General features: G+C 46.4%; 1 protein-coding gene and 1 long non-coding RNA gene across 2 annotated transcripts; one reads left to right on the top strand and one right to left on the bottom strand.

The window, feature by feature from the left end:
* The first annotated feature begins 1,766 nt into the window (after nucleotides 1–1,766).
* LOC119373464 (uncharacterized) lies at nucleotides 1,767–6,300 on the top strand. Its single transcript, XM_037643494.2, has 6 exons — nucleotides 1,767–1,989; nucleotides 2,217–2,421; nucleotides 2,684–3,047; nucleotides 3,215–3,348; nucleotides 4,507–4,571; nucleotides 5,929–6,300. The coding sequence occupies exons 1-6, from the start codon at nucleotides 1,777–1,779 to the stop codon at nucleotides 6,298–6,300; spliced, it is 1,353 nt and encodes a 450-aa protein (XP_037499422.1). The 5' UTR covers nucleotides 1,767–1,776.
* Nucleotides 6,301–9,075: 2,775 nt separating this feature from the next.
* Nucleotides 9,076–10,959, bottom strand: LOC119375005 (uncharacterized). Its single transcript, XR_007417972.1, has 5 exons — nucleotides 10,683–10,959; nucleotides 10,429–10,605; nucleotides 9,656–9,755; nucleotides 9,348–9,572; nucleotides 9,076–9,242 (listed from the first exon to the last, which is right to left on the bottom strand). It is a non-coding gene; the product is annotated as an uncharacterized LOC119375005 (long non-coding RNA).
* Nucleotides 10,960–25,993: the final 15,034 nt, after the last annotated feature.

Genomic DNA, 25,993 nt, shown 5'->3' with positions numbered 1-25,993 from the left:
CGTTTAAGTATCCCAAGAAAGGCTATCGTCTTTTAAAAAATTTAGCCCTTCTCCTTCGAGAATAAGGCGGCAAGCGAATATTGGCTAGCGCGTGTGGGACCTACTACATATTCGCAATGCCCATAGACTGTCGCGCCGTCTAGCGGAATTCAGGAGCGTCCTCTCGAGGAGGGTTAGTAGGCGACAAAATGGTAGCACTACGCATTCGCTCCCTGGTTAGGCTGTGCTAGCCTCAGTGTTAACGCGTTGGCAAGAAAGGAACACTACGACTTTGCATGTTCCCTGCATCAGTGAACAAACCGGGCCCTCCGCGACACGAGAAATCTCATTCGTTCTTGCGAGACGCGTAGTTTTCGTGAAAATACGTGGCAAATCGCGCTTTCAATGCTAGCCCAGCGTTCCCGACTGCGCGTTCCCGACTGCGCAAGTAATGACGACGGCGTATTATGTTTGCAAACCACCAACACGTTAAACGTGTGGTCCCGTGCAGCAGCGATGGCGCTACTCGCTGGCGGCCTACTACTGCCGCAAATCCGTCAGGCAGGCTCGGTACGTACTACCTCGGAGTGCCGTTTAGCTCATACGTCAATTTTAGTTCATGCAGTTTTATGTAGCACGCACAGGATTTCGCAAAGCATCGTTATGCACGGTAACGGAGCTGAAATATAACCTTTCGCACCGCAGCAAATAATAAGGTGGCGAGTTCTTAGCACTTTCTATGGTTTGGGAAAGTATTTTAATCTCATATCCATTTCAGCGCAGCTCATGACTTTATCCGGTGAAAGTGGCACGGGCCGTACGTCCGCACGTCCTATCTGTTCCTATGCTAGCAAACGGGTTGACCCTCCTCCTGGCGCCATCTTGAAAAGCACGGCGCGCCACCTATAGTTCGTGGGCATTGCGAATATCTTTCTTTCTTTCTTCCTTTCTTTCTTTCTTTCTTTCTTTCTTTCTTTCTTTCTTTCTTTCTTTCCGTCGCATTGCGCAACGCTGCGTCCTAGCTTTACCTTCACCCGCGACGCGTGCTTACCACATGACATTTCTGTTGCTTAGGCAAGCACGGCGGCCATGCATGTAACAATGAAAGGCACAAATAAAATTTGGCAACGCGCAATGGCAACTGACCTCGATAAAAGATAAGATTTAAATACCAGAGGCGGCTGATCCCCGACAAGCGCACGATCGAGGGAGCATCATTCTTTGGCAAACGGCGCATACAAATGTGTATGTGATCGGCGCAACGTCGAGGGCCTAATTGGAGTAGATCCGTATTTGCGCTCATAAGCTGCGCACACGCTTCCGGTATTTCGAACTCATGGCGGTTGGTTGTACGGGACGTCGTTATAGCTCTCCCATAGTAGTGTACACGGTGCCCTGAATCGTTCAACTTTCGTCGCTATGTCGGAACACTTCATCTGCGTACGTGGTCTATAGGAGACCAGCGCTGGATAGGTGGCGCGCCGAAAAAATGCGCCTGGCGGGAAGTCGCGGCATAAGTCCGCCGCTCCATCAGACGACGTTTGTTGCAGCTCGCATATGTTTCGGCTGTGCGCGTCGTTTCGCTTCGGTTCAAGCTTCTGAGAGAGATAAAATAAAACAATTACAAGCTTCTGCAAATACTCATTCAGCTAGCGCCATCAAGCGAAAGAATACTGAACGAAATTTGCAAAGCTTCATATATTTTTCGCAGTGTGCCGCGGCGAGCGCGGCTGCGTAAACCCGCGTACGTGGTTCCCCGGTTCACAGTCCCGTGCTTGGTCCCGTGTGTCGGCAGCCATGGCGCCAGTTGTGCTCCGCTATGGCTTCAGTAAAATAACATGGCCTGAGGACCACTTCCGCAGAAAGGCACTAGAAAACGGGGCGAAGCTGTGCAAGGCGAGATACGCGTACGATGTGGAGGAGGCGGTGCCGTGCCGTGACAGCGACACTCAAGTTACCGCGAAATGCCACTCGCAAGTGCACCAAACCAGCTACAATGTCACACTTCAGGTAAGCGAGCATTTGATGCTAGCTCGGTTATTACTGCGTGTTCCTGTCTTGTTTCTTTACGGCACGTGTAGTTGTGTAAAATAAGCGCGACGCTGTACGCGGTAAATCGCACAGTTGGTTTAATCGTACAGCGAGTTGACTTCCATGCGTGATCGCAGCGTTGGCACTACATGTTTTCATTTCTTGTGCACGTTTACTTAATGCAGTTTTTATGTGTTCGTCTCTAGCTGTCGTCTCAGCGCGTGATAAGTGGAGCCACCTGTTCGTGCAAGGCCGGCAGCGACGGCGCCTGCAAGCATGTCGCAGCGGTAGCGCTCGAGCTAAACAACTTAGCCGATGCGACGTCGTCCACTGACGTGCCTCAAGTGTGGGGCCGTCCAGCGTCCAAGCCGAACACCTCAAAAAAAGAATCGGTAGAGGAGCTCTTCGGAGGTAGGTAGACTGGCCTTCTAGTAATCACAATGTCAACACCGTGGTGCGGCATAAAATAGAATGTGGACACTCTACTGATTGCTTTAGAATAGTTGGGAAAGCATGGCGTGATGTTCTGATCACGCAAGAACATGTTGAATGCAGTGATAATGATAATGTCGCTCATAATTCGAAAGCATAGAAAGAATAAAAACGTGGAAGTCCTTGTTTATCTGTGGGAAACTGAAGCAATATTAACAGTGCTGACCTTCACGTTTTGCAGAATATAAACCACTTTATATTGGTGGCAAGCCACCTGATGAGCAGCCACCTTCGTTCATTTTGGAGCACTTCCCAGACCTCGACTGCATAATGCAATCCACACTGAAGTGGCAGAAGGAGGAAGAAGCAATGTCGGAAGTTCGCGACTGTCTTGAAGACCTCATTTCAAAGGCAGCACTGAATGCAGACCTGTGTTTGGTGAAGGAGGTTTTGAACTGGAGATACAGTCTGCCTCTGTACACCCTTGAGGAAACGGTCACTATGAGTGCCAATGAGCTCAACTTCTTCTCCACTAAGGTGGAATGCACGGAATCCCAGGCAGAATTAATTGCCGCGCAGACAATACCGCAGGCGAAATGCACTCGGTTTGTAACGTTGCACTATTTATTCTCTTCCTATTGTCTTTCACAAGCATAGCATGTTATTTCTGCAATGGGTTGCTTCAGGCATGGTTTCAAAATGCACGAATTCTATTATTTTAAGGTGTGTGTAACTTTTGCACTCAGGATATGATGCCCATTTTGAAATGCAGGTGGCACCAAGAGAGGGCTTGCAGAATATCGAGCACCGTCGCCCACCGCATCATCTGTAGGAAGCGCTCCTTTGAATCGCTGGCAGAACAGCTAAAGAAAACTAAAAGTTTCTACTCTCCAGCCACAGAGTATGGTAAGGAGCTTTTGGTCATTTTATGAGATTTTGTGCGGTGAGAAGTCAATGTAATAAAAATGTGCTGTGAACTTGTGGGTTATTCTTAGTTGCAGCGTAATTCTGAGCATATTATTGCAAACAGTTGAAGTTAGCTTGTTCAGTATTGTGAAAAAAAAACAACAACATAAGCACGAAGAGGGACATGCACCAAGTGCTCGTAAATTCAATGAGTTTCATCATTGTGCTGCACTTTGTGTGTGCCGCTTCTCATTCTTGAATGAGAACTAACACACAATCGAGCTGGGGAAGGTATGGGGGATGTCATTTGTTGTAATTATGATATAATTGTGAAGAAATGAAAGTGGATGAAAAGCCAATTTGCCACTGGCAGGGACCGAACCTGCAACCTTTGAATAATGCGTTCAATGCTCTACCGATGGAGCTACAGCAGCAGTTGTCCTCCCATCCTCTTAATTGGGAATATCTGTGCATTCAAACCTGGGAGTGTTAGTCAGCACTGCTCGTAGCCATGACGGTGATTATGGAACACTTTTTTTTTTTTTGCCGTCAGTTAGTATGCGGGAGATTATTGGTCAGCTGCCAGCTCGTAGCAAGAACACGTGCTACGTGACGTTAGCAGACGTTGCATAGCTTTGTGTATTACAAAGAAAACACGAGCCCTTAAGTTCCTTTGCTTTTGCTTTCATTCTTATGTTTCATATTTTTTCGCTCGATTCAACACCACGTTAAAGGTGCTGTCTACTGCTTGGAATCATCTTTCTGGAGAGAATGAGAACATCCTTTGTCACTCTGATGCAGTGATGGAAGTGCTGCTCCAAAAAAAAAAAAAAAAAAATGCTGCTACATTCTGTGATTTTTGTTACCAGACATATTCCGATAATGCTGGAACTCCTGTTAATCGAACGCCACACAGATTTGTTACTGCTATAGCTGCACAATCAGCAAGAGGTTTAAAAACGTTGACTTTCACGGATAGGTTTGTACATGCCACATGTTTTTGTTTACTTGAACAGTTATTTGGCCAACACTGCAAATTTGTGAACACTTTTCCATAGCGATGAGATATCATCAGGAGGAAGTGATGGTGTCAGAATGCAGTAATGCTAGTTGCATTTTCAGGCTAGGTTTGGTAGTTTTTGTTTTGAACATTCCCAGGTATCACAATGGAACCAATGGCTCGGAAGGTCTTCGAAAAAAAAGTCGGCACCAGAGTCACGCAGGTTTGTTCTCTTAACCACTAATGTTAAAATTTACTCTCATTAAGTCGGTACTTTCTGTTACAAATTGTTTATGAGCAGGTTGATTACGTATGTATGAATCCTTTGTTGTGTGCGATAAGCACTAAAACATGCCACTCTGTAAAAAAGACTTGAAAACTGTGCAGGAAATTTCTGTCATAGAAAATATGTGAAAGTTATTTCATTTTTGTAATACTGTAGAAATTTATACTTCCCATTCACTGTCATGGTGTTTCATAAATGAGTGTAAAAAAACTTGCTCTGCTAGCTGCAACAGATTGATTTTTTTTTATTGCGTAAAGACTTTGAGTATGCCTAGTTTAATTGCATTTGTTCTGTTCTATATTGTTTGACTAGTGCAGCAGTCGCAGTGCCTTGTAGAAGATGGCAGAAGTTATTGTGCTTACAGGATGTGCTAATAATGATGGTCATTACAAGAAAAGTGTCTGCATGCATTTCAAGAACTGGCACTTTCTTTATGTGCGCTAAATATATATATTGTCTCATTTCTTGAACCAACTCGCTGCAGTATATGGAACAACATTTATACATGCTAGACAACGCTAGGCAAGAAATTCATGTCTTGGGTGCATCTGTAGGGGGGGGGGGACATCAATTGACAATGGTGATAGAGTATAGATCACACTTGTTTATCAACCAAGTGAACATCTTCCTAATTTATTCACTTAGTGGTGTAGAAACACATTCATGTCTTGATATCTTGAATCTACATCTTCCAGCAAAAGCTTGCGGGATGCAAAATTTTCTAAAAGGTTACATTCCCGCATACTGTCGGAACATGGCCTCCAATCAGATGTTCCAGCCTGTAGTCATTCTTGAAACTTATACAGTTACCTGCTAGATTAAAAGCGTCATGCACTAACAGAACAGAAATTAGCATTTGTAGGGAAGACCACATTTCGTAAACTTTTGCTCCTCTTCGTACACCTTACCCGAACATTTGCTCCCAGCAGGACTTTCTACGTAAATAGGCAGATACCAGGAAGTGGTCGCGGCAGCTGCAGTCCGATGGAGGCAAAATGTTAGAGATCAGTGTACTTATATTTATATGCACATCAAGGAACACCGCATGCTCAGAATTTTCAGAGCCCTCCTTTATGGCGTCCCTCATAATCATATCGTGGTCGGGGACATAAAACCCCAACAATTATTATTATTAGTTACTAGGAAGTCTGTTATTCATGGTACTGAATTCCAGAATAATGTTCCTCCTCTGTGCTGTCTCACTGAAGGGCTATATGGAGAACTTTAGAAAATGCGTGAGCACATCTCTGAACGTGAATTACATGCTAATTTGTACATATCACACCCTGTGCAGGTCGGCCTCGTCATCCATCCTCAACAGCCTTGGCTGTGTGCTAGCCCAGATGGTCTGTTCCACACCAGCAAGGGGATCACTTTGCTCGAAATTAAGTGCCCCTACTCCAGGAAAGACGACGTGATCATTGACCCCGACCTGTGCGAGAGCTTCATTAGCTATGTTGTGTATGAGGACGGCTGTCTTAAGCTAACTCGCAGCCACCCATACTACTGTCAGGTGCAAGTGGCAATGTATGTTACAAATACCACAGAGTGTTTCTTTTTTGTGTACAGCAGCAAGCAGGACCTCATAATTGTAATTGAAAGGGATGAAGCCTTCCTTGCCAAAAGCATTCCACGGCTTCAGTGGTTTACCACAATTACTACATGAAGCTGCTGACACACTAAGCTGCGCATAGTGACCTTGTGATATTGCAACACACATACTTGTATGTATTAAGCTTGTTTTGTTGAGTGTGCACTCGGCCTTCAGTATTTTTTTGTCTGTGTGGAAAGTATAAATGCATGTGTTTAACGTACTACCTAGTCACTACTGAAAGTTTTTTGAGCAGGTGTGTTATTTACCTAGCATGCAACCCACATTGTTGTGTGTATTTAGCTTGTTTGGTTGAGTGTGCACTCTGCCTTCAGTATTTTTTGTCTGTGTGGAAAGTATTAAATGAGTGTGCAATAGAGCGAATTTGGGCATGTTGGTGTGTGTGTTTCCTTTCTGTGTCCCCGTCGTTGTTTCGTGCTGTGTGTTTCACCATTAAATGAGTGTGTTTAACTTACTACCTAGTCACTATGGAAAGTTTTCTGAACAGATGTGTTATTTACCTAGGATGCAACCCACATTGTTGTATGTATTTAGCTTGTTTGGTTGAGTGTGAACTCGGCCTTCTGTATTTCTTTTGTCTGTGTGGAAAGTATAAATGAGTGTTTAACTTACTACCTAGTCACTATGGAAAGTTTTCTGAACAGGTGTGTTGTTTACCTAGGATATCAGTTTTCAATGGGATGGGTATAATAAGCTCCTTCTGAATCTGCTTACATGAGGACTATTCACCACGCTTTCTCTGGCACTTTGACATCTTGCATTTTGCTGGTTAACAATAACTAGTTTTGAGCAATATTCTTGTGTCGTGCACTCACACATTCCCTTCCATAAAGCACCAAGCTGTAAATACTTGTATCGTTGGTGTAGCAAAACATAGTCAAAACAACAAACAAAACTACAAGGAACGCTTTATTTCACTTGTATAGATTGCGTCACTAGAGTCAGTGATAGAAGCGACATTTTGCTTTTTGGAGCAGCAACCAGTGTTTCTGGAGCTGATGGCAAAATATTCTGTGCAACTCTGGAGTTTAAAGCATCATTGAAGCATTTCATAAAGATTAATATTTATTATTAAACATATTGCAAATACAATAGTCAGTGCTAATTGCAAGAAACAATTAAGCAGGAAGATCAGCTATATATTTAAAATGCCAGTACTTGTGGCAGAAATTATATAAAAGCGATAAAGCTGAACACCAAATGATAAAAGTAACCACAATCACATATGACCATCACCAAAGAAGCAGTTTATAAGTGGAACGATATAAAAGCAATCTGTTATTTTCATACTTGACCAAAATAGCCTGCACTGAAAATTAAAAAAAAAAAGCAACTCAGTGAGCTGTTCTTGTGGCATAATGAGGTTAAAGCTGATAAAGCAATATATGTATGTCACACATCACATTTGTAACAGCGGCAGTTATAAATCAGTTTGATATTAAACTAATCTCGCACACATTTCACCAAAATAGTCTGCTTGTCAGGCACAAATATATTGCTAAATGAGATATATATTGACAATGCTAGCATGCAGCTAGTATACATGTGGCATACTAGGATAATAGTATACAGCTTTTTTTTGGTTTTGTTTAGGCTCGCTGGATGATCACACGGTTAGAGCTCATTGTTTTCAGCTTCCCAGTGCCATTTTGGCGCATTTACTAACAAAAATTACAGTTTGGAGCAGCATTTCTCTTTCGGAGCAGTTGGAGCAGCACTTCTATCACTCTCATTGTTGGCTGCATGGAGGTGCGAACCAAAACACCATCAGATGTGATTCTAAGAATGTACTTAGATTTAGGTGCACGTTAAAGGACCCCAGGTGGTTGAAATTTCCGGGCGCTCCACTACGGCGTCTCTCATAATCGTATCGTGGTTCTGGGACGTTAAACCACAGATATTATTATTAGGGCTTCACTAGAGAATAAACGTCACGCAGATCTTCAACTTTCAGTTCTGAATTAGCGAGTTTGTTTTTCCTTGGATTGAATGATGGGAGCCTGTAGATTTGCCAATACGCAACACATGTGAAATATGCTGCTCATCGCAGGGATTAAGGTTATTGGTATGCGGTGCTGCAAAACTCCATGTGTCTTTATTCTTTGTATCATGCGCTCAACATGAATGCGGACTTGAGCAATGTGATGTGTTTGCTGCAGCTCTTCTCTAGAAAATGGCTGGTTGCCTGTCGAAAAGGGTGGCATTACCAGCACTGCACTTTTCCCTGCTACACCTGCTCGTATGCCCGGAAATCCCTTGTCAGCGAGGATCACATCCCTCTCTTCAATTATATCAAGGAAGTTTGAGTCTAGGACTATGTGTGCATCTGAGCAGCGACCTCCATATGACTTCGACTTGTAAACTATCAAGCCAGAGGGAGCTATGGCTACTAAAAATTTTAGAGTAAAGCCATTCTTGTAGGAGGAGTACAAAACATGTTGCTGCCTCACATCTGATGGTGTTTCGGTTCGCACCTCCGTGCAGTCAACAATGAGAGTGCATTCTGGGTAACTGAGCTTAAAGCACTCCGGCATTGTGTCGTGAATGACACGCAAATGTGGCTTATAGATCCACTTTCTTGTGGCGTGTGCCAGTGTGCCAAGACACTGTGGAAAATCCTTGACGCAGTCGTCTCATGAATTGAGAACAGTACGGCTATGGCACTAAATGGCATACCGTGCTTCATCTTGACAAGAAAAATCGCAAGCTTGTTGGGACACTGACATCGCTCCCTTTATCCCTTGTCTGAGGCAGCATGGTTAGCAGGAGAGAAAACACATTTCTTCAACCCCACATAACGCTGTTATTGCACCAGGTGTGTGAGAAAGTGTATCATAACCCCCAAAGAAACAAGATCTTGTATCCTGTCCTACAGCACGATGAACGAGCGGGCACATCTGTGACGACGAAATTGCAGGTGTGGCCGGTGCATTCTGGCAAGGTTGCTCGTTTGTCAGGTCCAGTCGCTTGAGATCAGTTTCTTCAACGCCAAGGCCCTGTTGATCCGTGATGCACCAAAAACACAAGAGCAAAAGCAAGAACAAAATATTCGCTGTATGTTTTGCGACAAAAAATGGTTAGCAGAAAGTCTTGAAACTTACATTTACACTGTGTAGATGTACTTCTTGAACAGACTGCTCCTGATTACAGTTGTTCACAGCAGGTTCATGTTCTGCCTGCATAAGGGAGATAAAAACACTTTACACACTAGTTCACGCAGATAAGGAGATACTACACAATGTAATTTGTATTCCAATGAATGGAAATAAGCTTGCATTATCATGTGAGTCAACACCACAGTGGCTCTGGGAGCAAACATCCTGGCCCTGTGAATCAAATAAGATCAATAATTAAATTCGCGCAAATTGCATTATTAAAATGGTTTATTTACATAACTGTGTTCACATACCTCGTCATTTTCTGGCTGTGTGTTTGCATTCGTGGCTGGTTGTAGTGACTGAAAAGCATTCATTGATGAGTCCGCGCTGCGTCGATGGCGTTCTGCCCACCTGCGAAGCAAAAATAAAAGGGGGGGGGGGGGAGCGTGGAGGGAAGAGAGGAGGGGATCGTGATTTTTTTTTTTCTCGAGGATTCAGCAGTCCGCGGTAAATATGCACGCGAAGTTTGGTCATGCACCGTATGTCTAAGCAGGCACAGGCAAGCGAAAAAAGTGAAAGGCGACTATGTTACACGAATTAAAGAAGTAAAAATTGAAAAAATTCGACACCTACAGCGAGTTGTCAATTCTGATATCACTTCGCCACGGCAGCCAATGCCATTCAGCCAGGGGCGTAGCCAAGGGTTCAAACCCCCCCCCCCCCCGAAAATTTTCAATTTTGCTTGCGTATATATACACGCACACATACAAACGCACGCACGAACATACAAAAGTATGGCTGAATCCCCCCCCCCCCGAAAAAAATTTCTGGCTACGCCCCTGCATTCAGCTGATGCGGAATCTTTATCGGATTATCTGACTCCTACAAGGTTAGCTCCGAGCCGACCGGGAGGATGTCTGCCGCCCAAATTAGGCATGTCTGCATGTGTTGGGTATCCATCGCGTGCGCATGTTTCATAACAGTTCGACGGCTTAGCCGTGCGTGCCCCTGCACACATCTCGCTGGGTAAGGCAGCTTCAGGAAATTTCCACATAACTATTGGCAAACAATGTAAACTACTTACCTATCGAAGCGTTCACCGGACGCGGTGGAGTCAGCAGGAGCTTGGCGGTAATATTCCGACGGGAAAATTGTTGGCACATATGCCGGATGGTGCATAATATTGCTCATCTTGTTTCCCACGAAATGTTGACTACAGACTCTGCTGTTTGGTCCTGGCTCCCATACCTGGCCGTCTTCACTGTTGTATAAAACAATGAAACACGCGAAATTCGCTTTAGACCCCAGCTCGACGCCGCTAGAAAGGACCGAACTTACCCCGCTCGCCTGACAGCTTGTATCCAACGTTGCCTCCGTTCTTGCTCGTATGGTTTCGCAGGAAAGACGTAGAAAGATATATCACCTCTCATTCCTACATAGTTATGACACTTATATACGCTGCAGTACCGTCGGCCTCCTTTTTGTTTTGTTCGGCGTTCACTGCCTGCACCGCCTTCGCTAGTAGCCATCCTTGTGCGTGTCGTCCGCGGGAGCGGCTGAGAAGTGCGCGCTTTGACCGCCAGGGCGGCCGGAAACTCCAGCGCTGGTTCCCTATACTGAGAGGGCATACTGATTTCCCGTAGTCAAACACGAATGGTATACAGTGAAACCTCGGTGATACGAATCTCACGGGACCACCAAAAATATTCGTATCATCCGAAATTCGTATCACCAGAAAGCATAAAAAATTAGCATGCGACAAATGAAAGCTGTCGTACATTTTCATACAACGGTCACGCATGTTGACGTTGTACGGCCTGACTCCTTCGTCAAGACCGTCCTAGCCTTTTCTGGGTCCTCGTCCACCATTAGAAAAGTGTTTTTCTTATGCCGTAATTCTGACGATTTGGCGGTGCGGCGCGCATGCCCACGCTTGCATTCCCGCGCTCGCACGTGCTTGGTGCGTATTCCGCGACAGCGCGGACAGCACCTCTTCGTGCCTGGGCGGTAGCGTACGTTCGCATCGAACGTCGCTGGGTGAAAATCGGTTCGTAGCAACCGTACTCCAATACAATGCAGGCAATGGGCCTTGGCCGGGACCAACGAAAAATTCGTATCACCCCGAAATTTGTATGAGCTGTGATCTTATCACCGAGGTTTCACTGTACTTTGCACCGTTCACCTTTATTAAGACGAAAACCTTAGTGCCGTGCATGGGGCGCATTTCCGAGCCCGGGCCCGCTGACAGCGTCAAAGTCCCGCCCGAGGCCGACGCTACAAGGTTGCGAGCTCGCATGGCCCGACCCGCTGTACTAAAGCAAAAGCAGGGGCTCGGCTCTGTGCGGCCCGATAATTTGAAGGTTTGCTGCGGGGACAAGATATCGTTGTCGGATAATGTGGCAATTTGTAAAACATACCAAAGTGAAACATAAGCAAACGACATATTACAGCCATTATATCCACATATTGTAAGTTGTCGTGCAAAAATAACAAGCTGTCCAATAATTCGGGCTTCAGTAAAGTGCGGCGTTCCCGCATAACCTAGAGACCTCGTCACATGACATCATTGTTTGGCAAAGGTGCGCCGATCTCGGAGGCAGTTCAAAACAAGGCGAGGTGCAGAAAGCTTAGAACACATCCGATCCTGGAGTCTTTGAAAAACAACGTTAGTTGCAAAAGCTTTCGGAAGGTGGCGCGGGATATTCAATACATGGACTGAGAAGAAAAAGAAGGTGGCTTTCGCCTTCGAGCCGACGGAAGCGGATGCATAACGGTCTATATGATTTTTTTTTCTAAACGCGTTTCCACGTTCCTCTCAGCACTGGAGATTCTTGGCAATTTCCGGATAGCTTGCTGCTCTCCCGTAGTAGAGAAGAGATATTACTCTAAATCGTCAACTATTTTTTCCAAACACATATTCACTGTACCAGCTATATGCAATGATCAAGAGTCGGGCAAAGAATAGCCTTTATATGTGAAAAGCAGCCGCGGATGTTGAACTCCGTGGACTCAACGCTATGCTGTATGACGTATAAGGCTTAGTTAACGCGTGTAGATTTTTGTAAGCAGTCCCCACGCCTCCAAGAGGTGCTGTCAGCCGCTCTTTTGTCTTCGAATCGCACAGCTTCTAGGCAACCATGATTAACTGAGCAAATCACTTTATCCTCCCGTGGCTTCGGACATAGGCTTGTAGGTGCGAAGAACCTTGTCAGCCCGGGCTGTGGGCGTCTCCTGTCCTCGTAGCCCGTCACGGTGTCTCTTGTCGTTGCCCATCACTTCAAAAGCTGCCACCCTCGCCACTGCAAGACCAGCATTCCCTATTCCCAAGCACACAGATTCAAAAGAATCTGCTCTCGCACTGAGGATTTCCGCAAAAACACCACACGTATGCGCGAGGTGTTCCTCCATTAAGAATACCTACCAGGTATCATTGCTGACGCGATAAAAAAAGCCGCAAATCTGGACCGCCAGGCTCTACTCCACCAATAAAAAGATACCGATCAGCAGCGCAAGAAAAATCTTGTATTAACTTTTACAGACAACCCATCGAACATTAATACGGTCTTAAAAAACACTTTAACATATTGGAACATAGCAAGAGACTATGCAAAATTTTCACATCCCCTGCGGGTGTAGTATACAGGCGGCCAAGAGGTATCAGGGATAATTCAATAAATTCAAAGATAGGTACAAAGCCTCTAATCGGATGTCGCCCTTGCGGAAAAATAAGATACAAAGTATGCCAACACATGCAGACAACAAATGTGGTGGAAAGCACACACTCAAGTTTTAAGCACGCAGGATAGTAGTGCACTCGTCTGCTACTCAAGAAGCGTCCTATACGTTTTGGAATCTGGGATATGTAACATGCAATGCGTAGGTCAGACTGACACGCCTTTTAGAATTAGGTTCAACAACCATCGGTCACATGTACGTTCCCTGCCCGGCCTTCAGCTTTCTAAACAATTCGCATTGAATTGGCGGTATCAGGGTTACACTCTTGGAAAACAATTTTCGAACAACCAGAGTACGGGAACAACGTGAATCTTACTTTATCTACAAATACAACACGATAAAAAACGAAAGAAATGAACATCTGGGCACCCTCTCCGCATTAGGATAATTAAAGTGCGCAAGCGCCAATATCTAATCAGTCCCCAGCCCCTTGCCGCCCATTGCGAAAATAATAATGTTTTGAATGATACCGCTGCTTGGTGCAGCTGTAAGCTTATACGTCTCACTAACCAGGATTTCTATGCCACTTCAATCAAAGGCTCAGCCCTGGTTAACCTCCCTGCCTTTCTTTCATCCTTACGCTCTCTCTCTGTCATAACACTAACGAGCATTAGTCCGTCTTTTTCCTTTACACTCCTTCTTTTTTTATACGTCTTTTTCTCGCCCAAAAAGAGCCAATGCGCTTAAAGAATATTGACGACGCGGCAACACTACCGGCATCTTCAGATCTTACACCTACGCGGACACGTAAAAGCATGCGCTGAAAGCCCCCAGTCCCCACCCCACGAATTCCTTTAACCCTTTCGGCCCTGGCGGTGTCAATTGACACCATCACACAAAACTTGCCCTAGCACCTTGGAAATGAAACCAAAACTGCCCTTTCTTGGGGGAATACTTCTTCCATGATCCCCACTGCGATTGACACCAAAATGGTGACATGCTTGCGGAGCTGGGAGCCGCAAAGAAGAAGAAGCTTGACCGAAGTCATGGGTGACGCCGAGGCGGGTAAGCTGAGGCGGGTAAGCGCCATTTTCGGATCGACGTACCGAAGCTGTTTCAATGAGTATCACGCTGAAAAATGAGACGTGGTTCACATATTGTGTACTCTAGTGAATACCAGGAAAAAAGATGCAATTTTTCTCATTTCGCAACCGCTGAGCCCTGATGACCTAATTTGACGTCATGCCTGTAAATCCATTAATACTTGCACCACTGGCTCAATTTTTCGTTTTTGGTCTTCTGAAGTCATAACTATTAGGAAAACACGCACAAAAAAATTCCCCGACCAAAATAAAAAATCCAGGGCTGAAAGGGTTAAAGGGCCCCTCACCAGGCCACATAGCAAATTTTAGTTAGACGGTGGAAGTTGTGTGCCGAATGAAGAACAGTATGCCGCAAAAATTTTTCAAGTCGGTTCATTACGAGCTGAGAAAAACAATACTTTGTAGCGGCGCGAAACCATGATGCGAGGAGGCGAGTTTCAAACCCTTGCCATTCGCCCCGTGTAGCCTTAGCAAGCCAAATCCCTTCCCTGCCCTCTCCACTTGACACATACGCATGAACACGTCATGCGCATGCATGGTCACGTGCGCATGACGTGCCCAAGCCAGCCCGAGCACGCGAGCAACGTTGCACGGCCGCTACTTTTTTTCTATGTAGCGGCCATGGGCGTTTTGTCGGCGTTCTCTGTGGTGTACTGCCTGTTTCTGCGGGACGGGCATGAAAGTTGAGACATTTGTACGGGCACGAGAGTGGCGGTATCATGAGCCAGTGCCGCATTAACGTTTACTTGCACGCGGTAGAATAAATGAGCATAATGAGTGCTCGAACGCGCCAGAACATTACTTTCGTTTCCAAGGCTGGCGTCTGCTCGATTCGCTAACCGCGGAGACACGAGCGCATGAGAAATGGAGGCACATTAGCTCCGCGTCTTGCTGCAATTCACGAAAAAAAAAATGAAAAAGACGCACACATTCCCTTTGTGTGTCTCATTATTTCTCTCAAGTTTTATTAAACTATTCAAGCAACAAATTACACAAACTACACATGTCGTGTCAAATAATTATCGCAGTGTCACGTGCTACTGTTGGCGACGTCAGTTCACAGTCGTCTACGTAAGGAGCGACGTCACAGCACTACCATCTACGTAGGGCCATTTTTTCATGTACGTCATCCCCTCATTTTCTAAAGCGCGCGCCCGCGAGAGGAAAGGCAAGCAGCGTTCACCTTGAAATTTGACCCATTTCCGCGGCGCGTAGCGTTGCAAATTTTGGCAGACGTGATCTTGAACGCCCAGTGTATGCATTGCGCTCAGCAGCCCAAAATTGTCAAACCTGGTGAGGGGCCCTTTAACACGGTAAACATCGAAGAAGAACGTCAAAAATGCCACCAGTGGCCTTACTCCGGAAGGTTGTCCGTTTACTGGAAGGCGGGAGCGCGGAGGCTGTATTGTTGTCAAAATACGGCATCGCTTCCTAAACTAACCCAGCGTTCGCGTTAAGCAAAATCCTTCTTACTGACCCTCTTGAAATCCCCCCCCCCCTTTTCTTTTCCCTTCCTTGTTACGTTCCTCTTTCCCTTCCTTTCCGTCCTTTCCCCTCTACTCTTAACGTGGTATAAGAGGACACACACACGCTGCAAACACACACGCTGTTAGGTTATGTCTTCAAGAAGGGGCTCCCGTCGAAACGTCGACAAAATAACCAGTTGTTTTTATGAAGGCGCACCTACGTTTTGTGCTTGTGAGAGAGAGGGAGAGAGATGTAAAGATAGAGAGAGACCGGTGCACCTTTTTTCTTTGCCCTCGATGGCACGGAGTTTTATCGCGGACGGCTGCACCGAATTCAGCGAGTTAAGTCCAACTTCACTTAAAAGCTTTTCGATTTAGAGTACGATGTAATGAAATTTCCGAAAGAAGACGTAATAGCTCTATACTCGCTGTGAACTTTTCTTGTCAATGAAGCAAAGGCTACAGAACCACATCGTGCGTATCCTATACCTCTAATGAATGCTCTCCGGGCATTTCATTAAAGAATCTTATCTCTCTCTCTCTAATGAATGTACAGTCCCGCAAGTGTGTCCGTATTTCCTGCGTAAGATATAATAAAATACTCCTAATTATCTACATGTAGCTCTTTAATACAGGACGCAGCTGACACCTCTGAGATGCATGGATTTGTTTTACTTGATGCGTAGTATTTTACGTTTTTGCACGTGTCAGGGAGTTCCTTTTACGTGTACGCCGGACGCTAAGCGACGTCTGCGTCGGTTTGCAACGCCCATTGCGCTGCCGTCTCTTTCCACATCGGTGCAAAACGCGCGTCATACCGGACTACTGTGTAGGAGTACGCGTTCACAAGCGCCGCCCCCGTAGCCTTCCATTTACTGCCAAGAAAATTTGTCCAAAGTATAATAGCAATGCAACAGAAAAAAACAATTCGCACAGTCGCAGTCGTAAAAAAAAAAGATTAGCCCTTCTCCGGCGTGACCTACTACATATTCATTTCTTTCTTTCTTTCTTTCTTTCTTTCTTTCTTTCTTTCTTTCTTTCTTTCTTTCTTTCTTTCTTTCTTCCCTTCTTCCTTTCTTTCTTTCTTTCTTTCTTCCCTTCTTTCTTTCTTTCTTTCTTTCTTTCTTTCTCTTTCCGTCGCATTGCGCAACGCTGCCTCCTAATTTTATCCTTCCTGCATGACGAGAATAGGACCTTCACCCTCGTGCTTACCATGGGACACTTCTGTTGCCATAGGCAAGCACGACGGCCATGCGTGCCACAATGAAAGGCAGGAATAAAGTTTGGCAACGCGAAATGGCAACTCACCTCGATAAAAGATCAGATTTACATTTCAGAAGCGTCTTATACCAGGCAAGCCCACGATCGAGGGACCATCAGTCACTGCCAAACGGCGCCTCCAAATGTGTATATGATCGGCGCAACGTCGGGGGCCTAATTGGGGTAGATCCACATTTGTGCACAGTTGCTTTGCAGACGCTTCGTTTAAAAGTTCCGAGAAGTCGACTTCATGTTGTGTTGTCTTACGGCAGGGCTTATACAGCTCTCCCATAGTAGTGTACACAGTACTCTGTATCGTCAATCTTCTGTCGAAACACGTTCTCAGCATACATAGTATACTGAGAATTGCTTTCCCGTAGCAAAGTACGAATGATACTTTGCTCCGTTCACCTTCATTCAGGCGAAAGCCTTAGAGCCGTTCACGGGCCGCATTTCCGAGCCCGGCCCGGGCCCGCTGACTGCGTCGAAAGCCCGCCAGACATCGATGGTGCATCCAGACGACGGACCAAACTGCCGCCCGCCGCGGGCGGCTGAGTCACGTGACGCCGGGGCCGCGAGGGGCCCGGCCGCTTGCGCCGTACACACGCGAGGACCAAAACGAGAGGGAGATGCGTGGGCCAGGCTAGTTCAAGCCTCTCGCCGCAGCATGGTGGGCGACGCTGCGACAGTGACTTTCACACGCGGTGCGCGTGCCTCTCACACGCCTCAAGACCCCAGGCTCCGCTCAGCCGTCTGTCTATTCGCGCAGTACACACAGAGCTGGCAGAAAGAGAAAGCCTATTTTGCGAAAGAAGCAAACAAATAAAGCCAGGAGTGATGGTACAAAAAAAATTGACAAACTAAGGAAACGAACAACATCAACAAACGCGTGTAAAGGCGGGCAGAGCACAGTGTGTGGCTTCCCAAGAGGTTGGTGGCGTCAGTCAAAGGGTTGGCGTGTGGTTAGTCGCTGACAGAGGTCACAATAGGGGGAGGGGAGAGCAGCGAAGGCTACGGAGCTAGACAAAAGAGGATAGGAAGCGCCGGAAAATTGGAAAAGGCACTGCCCACAGGCGAAAGTCGGGAGCGCTTCGCATGCGAACAAGAAAAAAATGCCGTGACGGAAAGAAATGCACTGAGAAGAACCGCGCGAGACGCGCGAAAGACCTAATTGATACCAGGTCACAACACGAAAGCTAAGAGGAAAGAACGTACCGCTACGGAAGTTCTCAGTTTGAACATGGAGGTTGCGCGAAAGAAATCCCTGGCGGCTATGGCTCTCGCGCTATCGGTTGAGGACGACGAGGATCTGCAGATATATTCGTTCAAAATTGTCGGGAACTGCTCCACCAATGGGAGAAAGTATAACGTAGCATCGTCGCTCCACGTAGCCATCTTTACACAAGCACGGTAGAAAGAGTACTGGGCCGCAAAAAACGACGCGAATGATCCCGCGTGCTTGTTTTCAAACGGAAACACGTGTTCGAATAGTCGCCGGCGTGCCCAGCTGCCAAAAAAAGATGATAAAAACCCGGTTTTGTTGACACAACACCCCCGCGAGCGCGCGGGCCGCCGTCGAGAGCCGGTGCGGGCGGCCCGTGAAAATGTTTTCGGGATTTCTCGCGCCCTCCCTCCCCGGGCCTACCGCGGCCTCTCCCAACCGGAAGCGGAGGGTCACGTGACGGCGAGGCCGCGGGCGAAAAGAGCGGTTTGGCCCGTCGTCTGGATGCACCATTAGGGGATCGAGCCCGCATGGCCCGGCCCGACGTGCAAAAACAAAAGCCCGGGCTCGTACGGACCCGGCCCGATAATCTGAAGGTCTGAAGAAAAAGGTAGCTTTCGCCTTCGAGCCGACTGAAGCGGATGCATAAACACCATGTGATTTTTTCTAAACACGTTCCCACGTTCCTCTCAGGACTGGAGATTCTTGGCATTTTCGGGACAGCTTGCTGCTCTCCCGTAGTAGAAAAGAGATATTACTCTAAATCGCCAAACATTTTTTTTCCAAACACATATTCACTGCACCAACTATATGCAATAACAAAGAGTCGTGCAAAGAATAGCGTGTATATGTGAAAAGCATCCACGGATGGTCAATCCTTTGACTCAGTGCTATACAGTATGACGTATCAGGCTTAGTTAACGCGTGTAGATTTTTGTAAGCAGTGGCCACGTCTCCAAGAGACGCTGTCAGCCGCTCTGTTGTCCTCGAATGGCACAGCTTCTAGGCAACCAGGATTAACTGACCAAATCACTTTATCCGCTGCAAAATATGCAAACCCTCCCGAGGGAGGCTTCGGACATATGCTTGTTGGTGCAAGGAACCTTATGCGCTCGCGCTGTCGGTGCCTTCCCGTAGCCCGTCACGGTGTCTCCCGTCGTCGCCCGTCACGGTAAAGCAAGTGGCAAATAACACGGTGCGTTCGCTCAAGAAATAAAACTTAGTTCTTGCGATGGACGCTGTCTGCGACGGTGTCTGTAGCAACGAGAAGATGCTGTCCTCTCATTGCGATCGACGTGTCCCAATGGGAAACACCTGTGCTTCACACCTCTCCATGTTTCACGTAAGTGGAGCTGTCTTGAATAGTATAGTACAGCAAGGGGTGGGAAAGGGAAGTGAGGGTAAGGAGGAGAGAAAAGAGGAGGGCAACGACGCTTCCTCAGTCTTCGCACTACTAGTGCTTAGCTGCCGCTATCATCTTTTTTATCCTCTATTCTTCTCCCTTGGATTGTGTCTGTGTTTCTTCGACACTTATTGCCGACCCGTAGTAATCTCGCGAGGAACATTGCTTTCGCTTTAAGGCTTCCTGCCTTCGTCTATATTTGTGTGCGTCGGCTTGCGCGTGCATCGGCCTTTCTTTACGTCCTGTCATACGGTGAAAACAAACAGCCCTCGTGTGATGGGAGCACCAAAATCGAAATGCTTTTTAGAAAAGGGGGCAAAGAACGGAGCGGGCATTACACTGACCACATCATCCGCAAAGTCTCCTACGATTACGGTCTGTTATTCGCGTTAATCTCTACACATAACGGTGATCCCTGAACGCAACACTTTAACTTTAGCCGTCTTGCTGTAGTCGCTGCACTCTTTTAGAGCGCAGCTCTTAGGCGCCCTTTCCTGCGTTGAGCGCCGTCGTCTTCGCCGTTGCCGTCGGTGGCGTAACCCATAGATATGAAAAAGTAAACGAGAAAAAAATACCCAGGAACGAATGGAGTACGAAACCGGGCCCTCTGCGTGGCAGTCGAGTGTTTTACCACAGAGCCACGCTCCTGCTTGAAACTCATTTGCAAATAGGCCCTATACAGGCGCCATGTCGGGCAAGGAATCGTGTTAACCTATGTAATATAGCGTGGCAGAAGAGTAAAATAACTACCAGTCATCGCACAATGGTAATTACGGAATGAGTGTGTGGTTTAATGCTTCCCATCCGCTGCAAAGTGCTCAGCCGTAATTCTTCATCGTGATCAGGCGCATGCAGCATCAACAAAGTGCACATAATACCTTAAAAACGTATAGCGGGTACCTCGTTTTTCCGCCTAAATACGAATAACGGCGTAAGTGGGTGCTGTCCTATTTCACAAAAATTAGAACTTATGGCGTAGTCGATACCTTGCGGAAAGCCAAAATTTCAAACACAGTTGGTCTGGCCCCAACACGAAGCTGTGCTCAAAATTCGCATTAGGCAGTATCGCAATCGTCGGTGAAATTTTTGTTATTCGTTTATTACCGTTCTGTTTTGATTTGCATCTTTCACGATTACTTACCTCTCGGTCCTTCTCGCGTAAAAAAAAAACAGACAAGAAGTGAAATCATAGAGAAGCGTAATACGGCAAGATGGCTGTATGTATAGAGAATGAAATGACGACACTGGCAAAGATTCCATGCATGAGATTTTCGGTATGGTTTTTCCACATATATGTTCGGCTTTTGCTACTGGCTACACGTGAAAGAGGAGGGGTTCACCGAGGGCTCATTGCTTTTGTTAGACACGACCTCATGGAACTTGCAGACAATGAATCTCAGGAACGTAGAGGAGACATTACGTGCACGTCTTAACTGTAGTATAGTAATTAGGACATCAGTAGAAAGAAATTAAAGTGGATAAAAAAATCAACTGTTGGTTTTATGAAGTTATGGCTATGCATGGGACACCATTCACGAAACGAGAGAGAGAGAGGGGTGGGAGGGGGCTACTGCTTTAATTGAAACGTTTGCCTTAGATGGAGGGAATTACCAGGCAATTGCAATAATGACACTGATGAAGCTTACAGTTGCCTTTAGTATATAGGGGTAACAATGAACTGAAAGTCATCATAATTAAGCGTAGTAGAACAGCGCCGGCGAAAACAACAGACCAGACGAGGAGAAGGACACGTAACACAAGGCGCACTAACAACTGAAAGTTTATTCGGTATCTGCTCAGAATAAATACTACCTTCACATGAATAAACAGAAGAAAGAAGGTTACAAAAGCTATGACACTGTATCACGCGGTCACTCCTACTGTGCGTGCAAAACGGTTTCTGAAAGAAATCTGACATCCTTCTCTGAAAGCAAAACAGAAGGCATGCTGACACAAGATTCCCCGAGTTTTTAATCTCTAGGGCTTCAACAACCTCCCTTGTTAACCTGTCAGCTGACTTGTACATGACGCCAGTGCTTTCAAATCGAGGTGCGCAACCGCAGTCTCTGCAATGGATACCTAGATGCCCCGATACCACTTTCGTTGTGTTGTACTTGTGCTCTTTTAATCTATCATTTAGGCATCTTCCTGTTTGGCCTATGTATGACGCACCGCAAGACAAAGGGATTGTGTAAACCACATTATCGGTGCACTGTACAAACCTGTCGCGATGCTTCTTAGTGCACACAGGTGTCTTACTTTCTGCGTTAACCGCCCGACACATTTTTGCCAGCTTGTCGGGTGCGGTAAACACCACCTTTACTCCCGCCCTTTCCGCCACTTTCTTCAAGTTGTGCGAAACGGAATGTACGTAAGGAATAGCGGAGACATTCTTTGTACCGCACAATTGTGCTGCTGAACGGTTGGCGTTAGCGCCTTGGTTCATCACTTTTAGCATCTTTTCTGCAACGCTAGACAGAATTGCTTGCGGGTACCCCGCGTCTGTTAGACGACGAACCTGGTCGTCGAAACTACTTCGCAGCCGGTGAATGCATGATTTCTTTAGGGCATTGTCAAAGGATGAATAAATGATGCTACGCTTGACTACCTTAGAATGCGAAGAATGAAACAACAAAACCGGTTTTTTAGCTCTTGGCTGGAAAGCCCAGCAGACGTGACGAGGTGAAAAATGAAGCCCTAAATCGAGGAAACGTAAAAAACTATCAACCGGAAGCTCGTGAGTCAAAACTAGGTGCCAACTAAAACTAAAGGTGTCCTTTAGTTTTGACTCACGAGCTTCCGGTTGATAGTTTTTTACGTTTCCTCGATTTAGGGCTTCATTTTTCACCTCGTCACGTCTGCTGGGCTTTCCAGCCAAGAGCTAAAAAACCGGTTTTGTTGTTTCATTCTTCGCATTCTAAGCTAGTCAAGCGTAGCATCGTTTATTCATCCTTTGACAATGCCCTAAAGAAATCATGCATTCACCGGCTGCGAAGTAGTTTCGACGACCAGGTTCGTCGTCTAACAGACGCGGGGTACCGGCGAGCAATTCTGTCTAGCGTTGCAGAAAAGATGCTAAAAGTGATGAACCAAGGCGCTAACGCCAACCGTTCAGCAGCACAATTGTGCGGTACAAAGAATGTCTCCGCTATTCTTTACGTACATTCCGTTTCGCACAACTTGAAGAAAGTGGCGGAAAGGGCGGGAGTAAAGGTGGTGTTTACCGCACCCGACAAGCTGGCAAAAATATGTCGGGCGGTTAACGCAGAAAGTAAGACACCTGTGTGCACTAAGAAGCATCGCGACAGGTTTGTACAGTGCACCGATAATGTGGTTTACACAATCCCTTTGTCTTGCGGTGCGTCATACATAGGCCAAACAAGAAGATGCCTAAATGATAGATTAAAAGAGCACAAGTACAACACAACGAAAGTGGTATCGGGGCATCTAGGTATCCATTGCAGAGACTGCGGTTGCGCACCTCGATTTGAAAGCACTGGCGTCATGTACAAGTCAGCTGACAGGTTAACAAGGGAGGTTGTTGAAGCCCTAGAGATTAAAAAGCTCGGGGAATCTTGTGTCAGCATGCCTTCTGTTTTGCTTTCAGAGAAGGATGTCAGATTTCTTTCAGAAACCGTTTTGCACGCACAGTAGGAGTGACCACGTGATACAGTGTCATAGCTTTTGTAACCTTCTTTCTTCTGTTTATTCATGTGAAGGCAGAATTTATTCTGTGCAGCTACCGAATAAACTTTCAGTTGTTAGTGCGCCTTGTGTTACGTGTCCTTCTCCTCGTCTGGTCTGTTGTTTTCGCCGGCGCTGTTCTACTACGATTATGAACCAACTAGCCCAAAAGTACATTTTGACAAACATAATTAAGATTTTTTTTTTCCGACATGGAAGAAAAGTATTCGCTTTAACGTTACCCACTGTTTAGTAAAGAGCATCGTTCATTTTACATCATACTCTGATATTTTCACCTCATACCATATATTGACATTTGTTTTGGTGACGTTGAGATGTTGAGGGACATTTTTTTTACGTCATATACAGGCAAACGGCAGATGTATCTACTGTCATTCATTTTCACAGCGGCCATTGCCATTCGACTTCTGAGAAATACAAACATCGCGGGTTCTTTTTGACTGATCCTGTGGGCGTATGCCACTGAACATTTTTGTATATCGACAGCTCTGTGCACTCTAAGCACAGCCGCTGAACCTCGTTCCTTTTCAGTCCTCGTGTTCGCATGCGCCTACGTTTCTTTACGATTCATATAATCAATACTGAAAGCGAGAGTGCAACAGGAACACTTCACTAGAACTTCCAAATGTCTATTTCTTTTTTTACAGCCAAGATGTACCTACATGGATATGTTCTGGAGGATCGCGTCCATGGAGAAGGACGCGTAGAACAATTTTCGGCGTCCCTTTCACAAGTGTCGCGATACTTGGCGGCGCCACTTGCCACCATTAGTTGTGCCCCTCTGTCTCGTGACGTAGAGACCGCGCTCGAGCGATGTTACCAGAACTTGCCATTAGGCGCGTGCCGTTCGCTCGGAGGAACAGAGGGACTCCGCCTTCTACATTTTCTTGTGGTGCCCTCTGTGGTGTCGGGACAACCGGTATTGTCACAGCGTTTGTCACAGCGTTTCCTGTGGTGTCGGGACAACCGGTATTGTCACAGCGAAAGCCTCCGAGATCAAGATGAATTTCGTGACTTTTCGGCTTGGGAAAGATCGCATGCGCTGTGACACTGCGAAAGAAATGCCGCTCTAATTCTGGTCTAATCCAGCGCGAATTCCGCGATTAATGAAGCGCCAATGTAATTCTTGTCCAGGTCTCGGTGTAGTTCGAAATCCTGCTGTAATGTCGTTCTTGGGTAGGTCTTGGTGTTGTTTTAAATCCTGCGCTTAATGCAACTCCGCTACAGTGAAACCTGAATAGGTCCATACGCGGCCAACACAGCGATTCCCTTAGCAATCGCGCGCTTGCCGAGGCGGTGGCGCCCTCTCATGAGCGACGCGGAACTCAGCAGAATGATTCAGAAGGCGTTTTCGTCGCGACTTTAGGTAAATTATTGCGATTATTTCTAGGTCATTTCTGTAGTATATATTGTTTTAGAGCTTGTTAGTTTATTTTTTACTGGTTTTGAGCGTTGTTAGCCTTGTTTTAGGCCTGGATTGATCATTGCGTGACCATGCGCCTTGAGACAGTGGGTGGGCGCACAATCCGGGCCCCCGATGTGCTACGCACTTAAAGGGACACCAAAGGCAAATATTAAGTCGACGTTGATGGTTGAAATAGCGGTCCAGAAACCTCGTAGTGCTGCTTTTGTGCCAAGGAAATGCTTATTTTGAAATAAAATCACGTTTTGGTGGTCCGCATCGCGTTTGCGCACTTCAAATCACCCGCCTGAAAGCGGTCTTTCTCACGTCACTGTTGCCGTGCCCAACGTTGCCCGCCTTTACTGCGCGGCGGCGTGCACTAGCGGCGTGCACCATTCGGCCATCCGGCAACATCACATGCATGCGCCATTTTGTCGAACTTTCTGTCAGAGCGACTTTCACGAGCGCGCAAAGCACACGTGACAGTACGTGATACCTAAACTACCACTGAGACGCGACCGCGTGAGCGAAGCAGGGCGTCGGGCGAAGCGCAGTTCGGCGAAAACGGAACCTTTGAACCACACGCACCGTTCCCCATGGCAACGCCAAAGAGGTTCTTTTTTCCATGAATCAAACAGAAACGAACAAGTAGCGTTTTATTAACGTCTCTTGATGCACGGAAGGTTCTTTTTTATTGCAGGTAGTTTGATTACGAGTGAATAACTGTAGTCGGACTTTGTCACGTCATCGGGATCATTTCCAAAATGTCCCGCTCGTGGCGCTCATCGTGTGATACATTGAGCTTAATTTCTCGGTAAGTAGAGCACGGCTGTTGATAATATTGTCACGGGGATGACGAATACACGAGAGAAACTGCACCAAGTATATTTACAATATACAAGCAACTGTGCCACCGAATGGCTGCCAGCATCTCGCGCGGCATTCCAGCTTCCTCCTCGTCTCTTCGTCTCCAACGGCGTGCTCGTCCACAATGCCTCGTAACAATATTGCCGTTTTAGACGTTGTCATACATTGAGCTTTCACTCTGATATAAATTATTTGCCTTTAGTGTCCCTTTAAAATGAGTATTGAAGGAGCGCCAACGCGCACTGAAGAGCGATAGGGCACGAAAACGTTGCGAAGCCGCTTCCACAGAACGTGCAGCAGCAGGCTTCGCTGGCTTCGATCTTCAGAGTAGTGGCACGACACTGATATATATTTTTTTTTTGCAGCGAGCTTTGTTTTTTCCTTTAAACTGCCGCTTTGTCTTCACTTACAATGAAAGCACTTCAGACCTCTCAGTTATGCAAATATCCCAACCGGGACTACACGTCGAACAAGAGTGCGATTCTACGCAAATAGAAGGGTGCGGTCTTAGCGTTGCTTTACTTACGGTGCCGGAATGAAAATCCTT

The sequence above is a fragment of the Rhipicephalus sanguineus genome, chromosome 11 (genome assembly GCF_013339695.2).
Source record: "Rhipicephalus sanguineus isolate Rsan-2018 chromosome 11, BIME_Rsan_1.4, whole genome shotgun sequence".
In the NCBI taxonomy this organism is placed as follows: domain Eukaryota; kingdom Metazoa; phylum Arthropoda; class Arachnida; order Ixodida; family Ixodidae; genus Rhipicephalus; species Rhipicephalus sanguineus.
The sequence above is the reverse complement of the archived record's forward strand: the minus strand, read 5'-3'. Positions and strand labels throughout refer to the sequence as shown.

Bases quoted from the DNA above. Each gene is read 5' to 3' on its own strand.
- LOC119373464 (XM_037643494.2), top strand. From the start codon at position 1,777: ATGGCGCCAGTTGTGCTCCGCTATGGCTTCAGTAAAATAACATGGCCT. The intron at 2,422-2,683 runs GTAGGTAGACTG...CACGTTTTGCAG, and splicing joins GGTAGAGGAGCTCTTCGGAG to AATATAAACCACTTTATATT. The intron at 3,048-3,214 runs GTTTGTAACGTT...TTTGAAATGCAG, and splicing joins CCGCAGGCGAAATGCACTCG to GTGGCACCAAGAGAGGGCTT.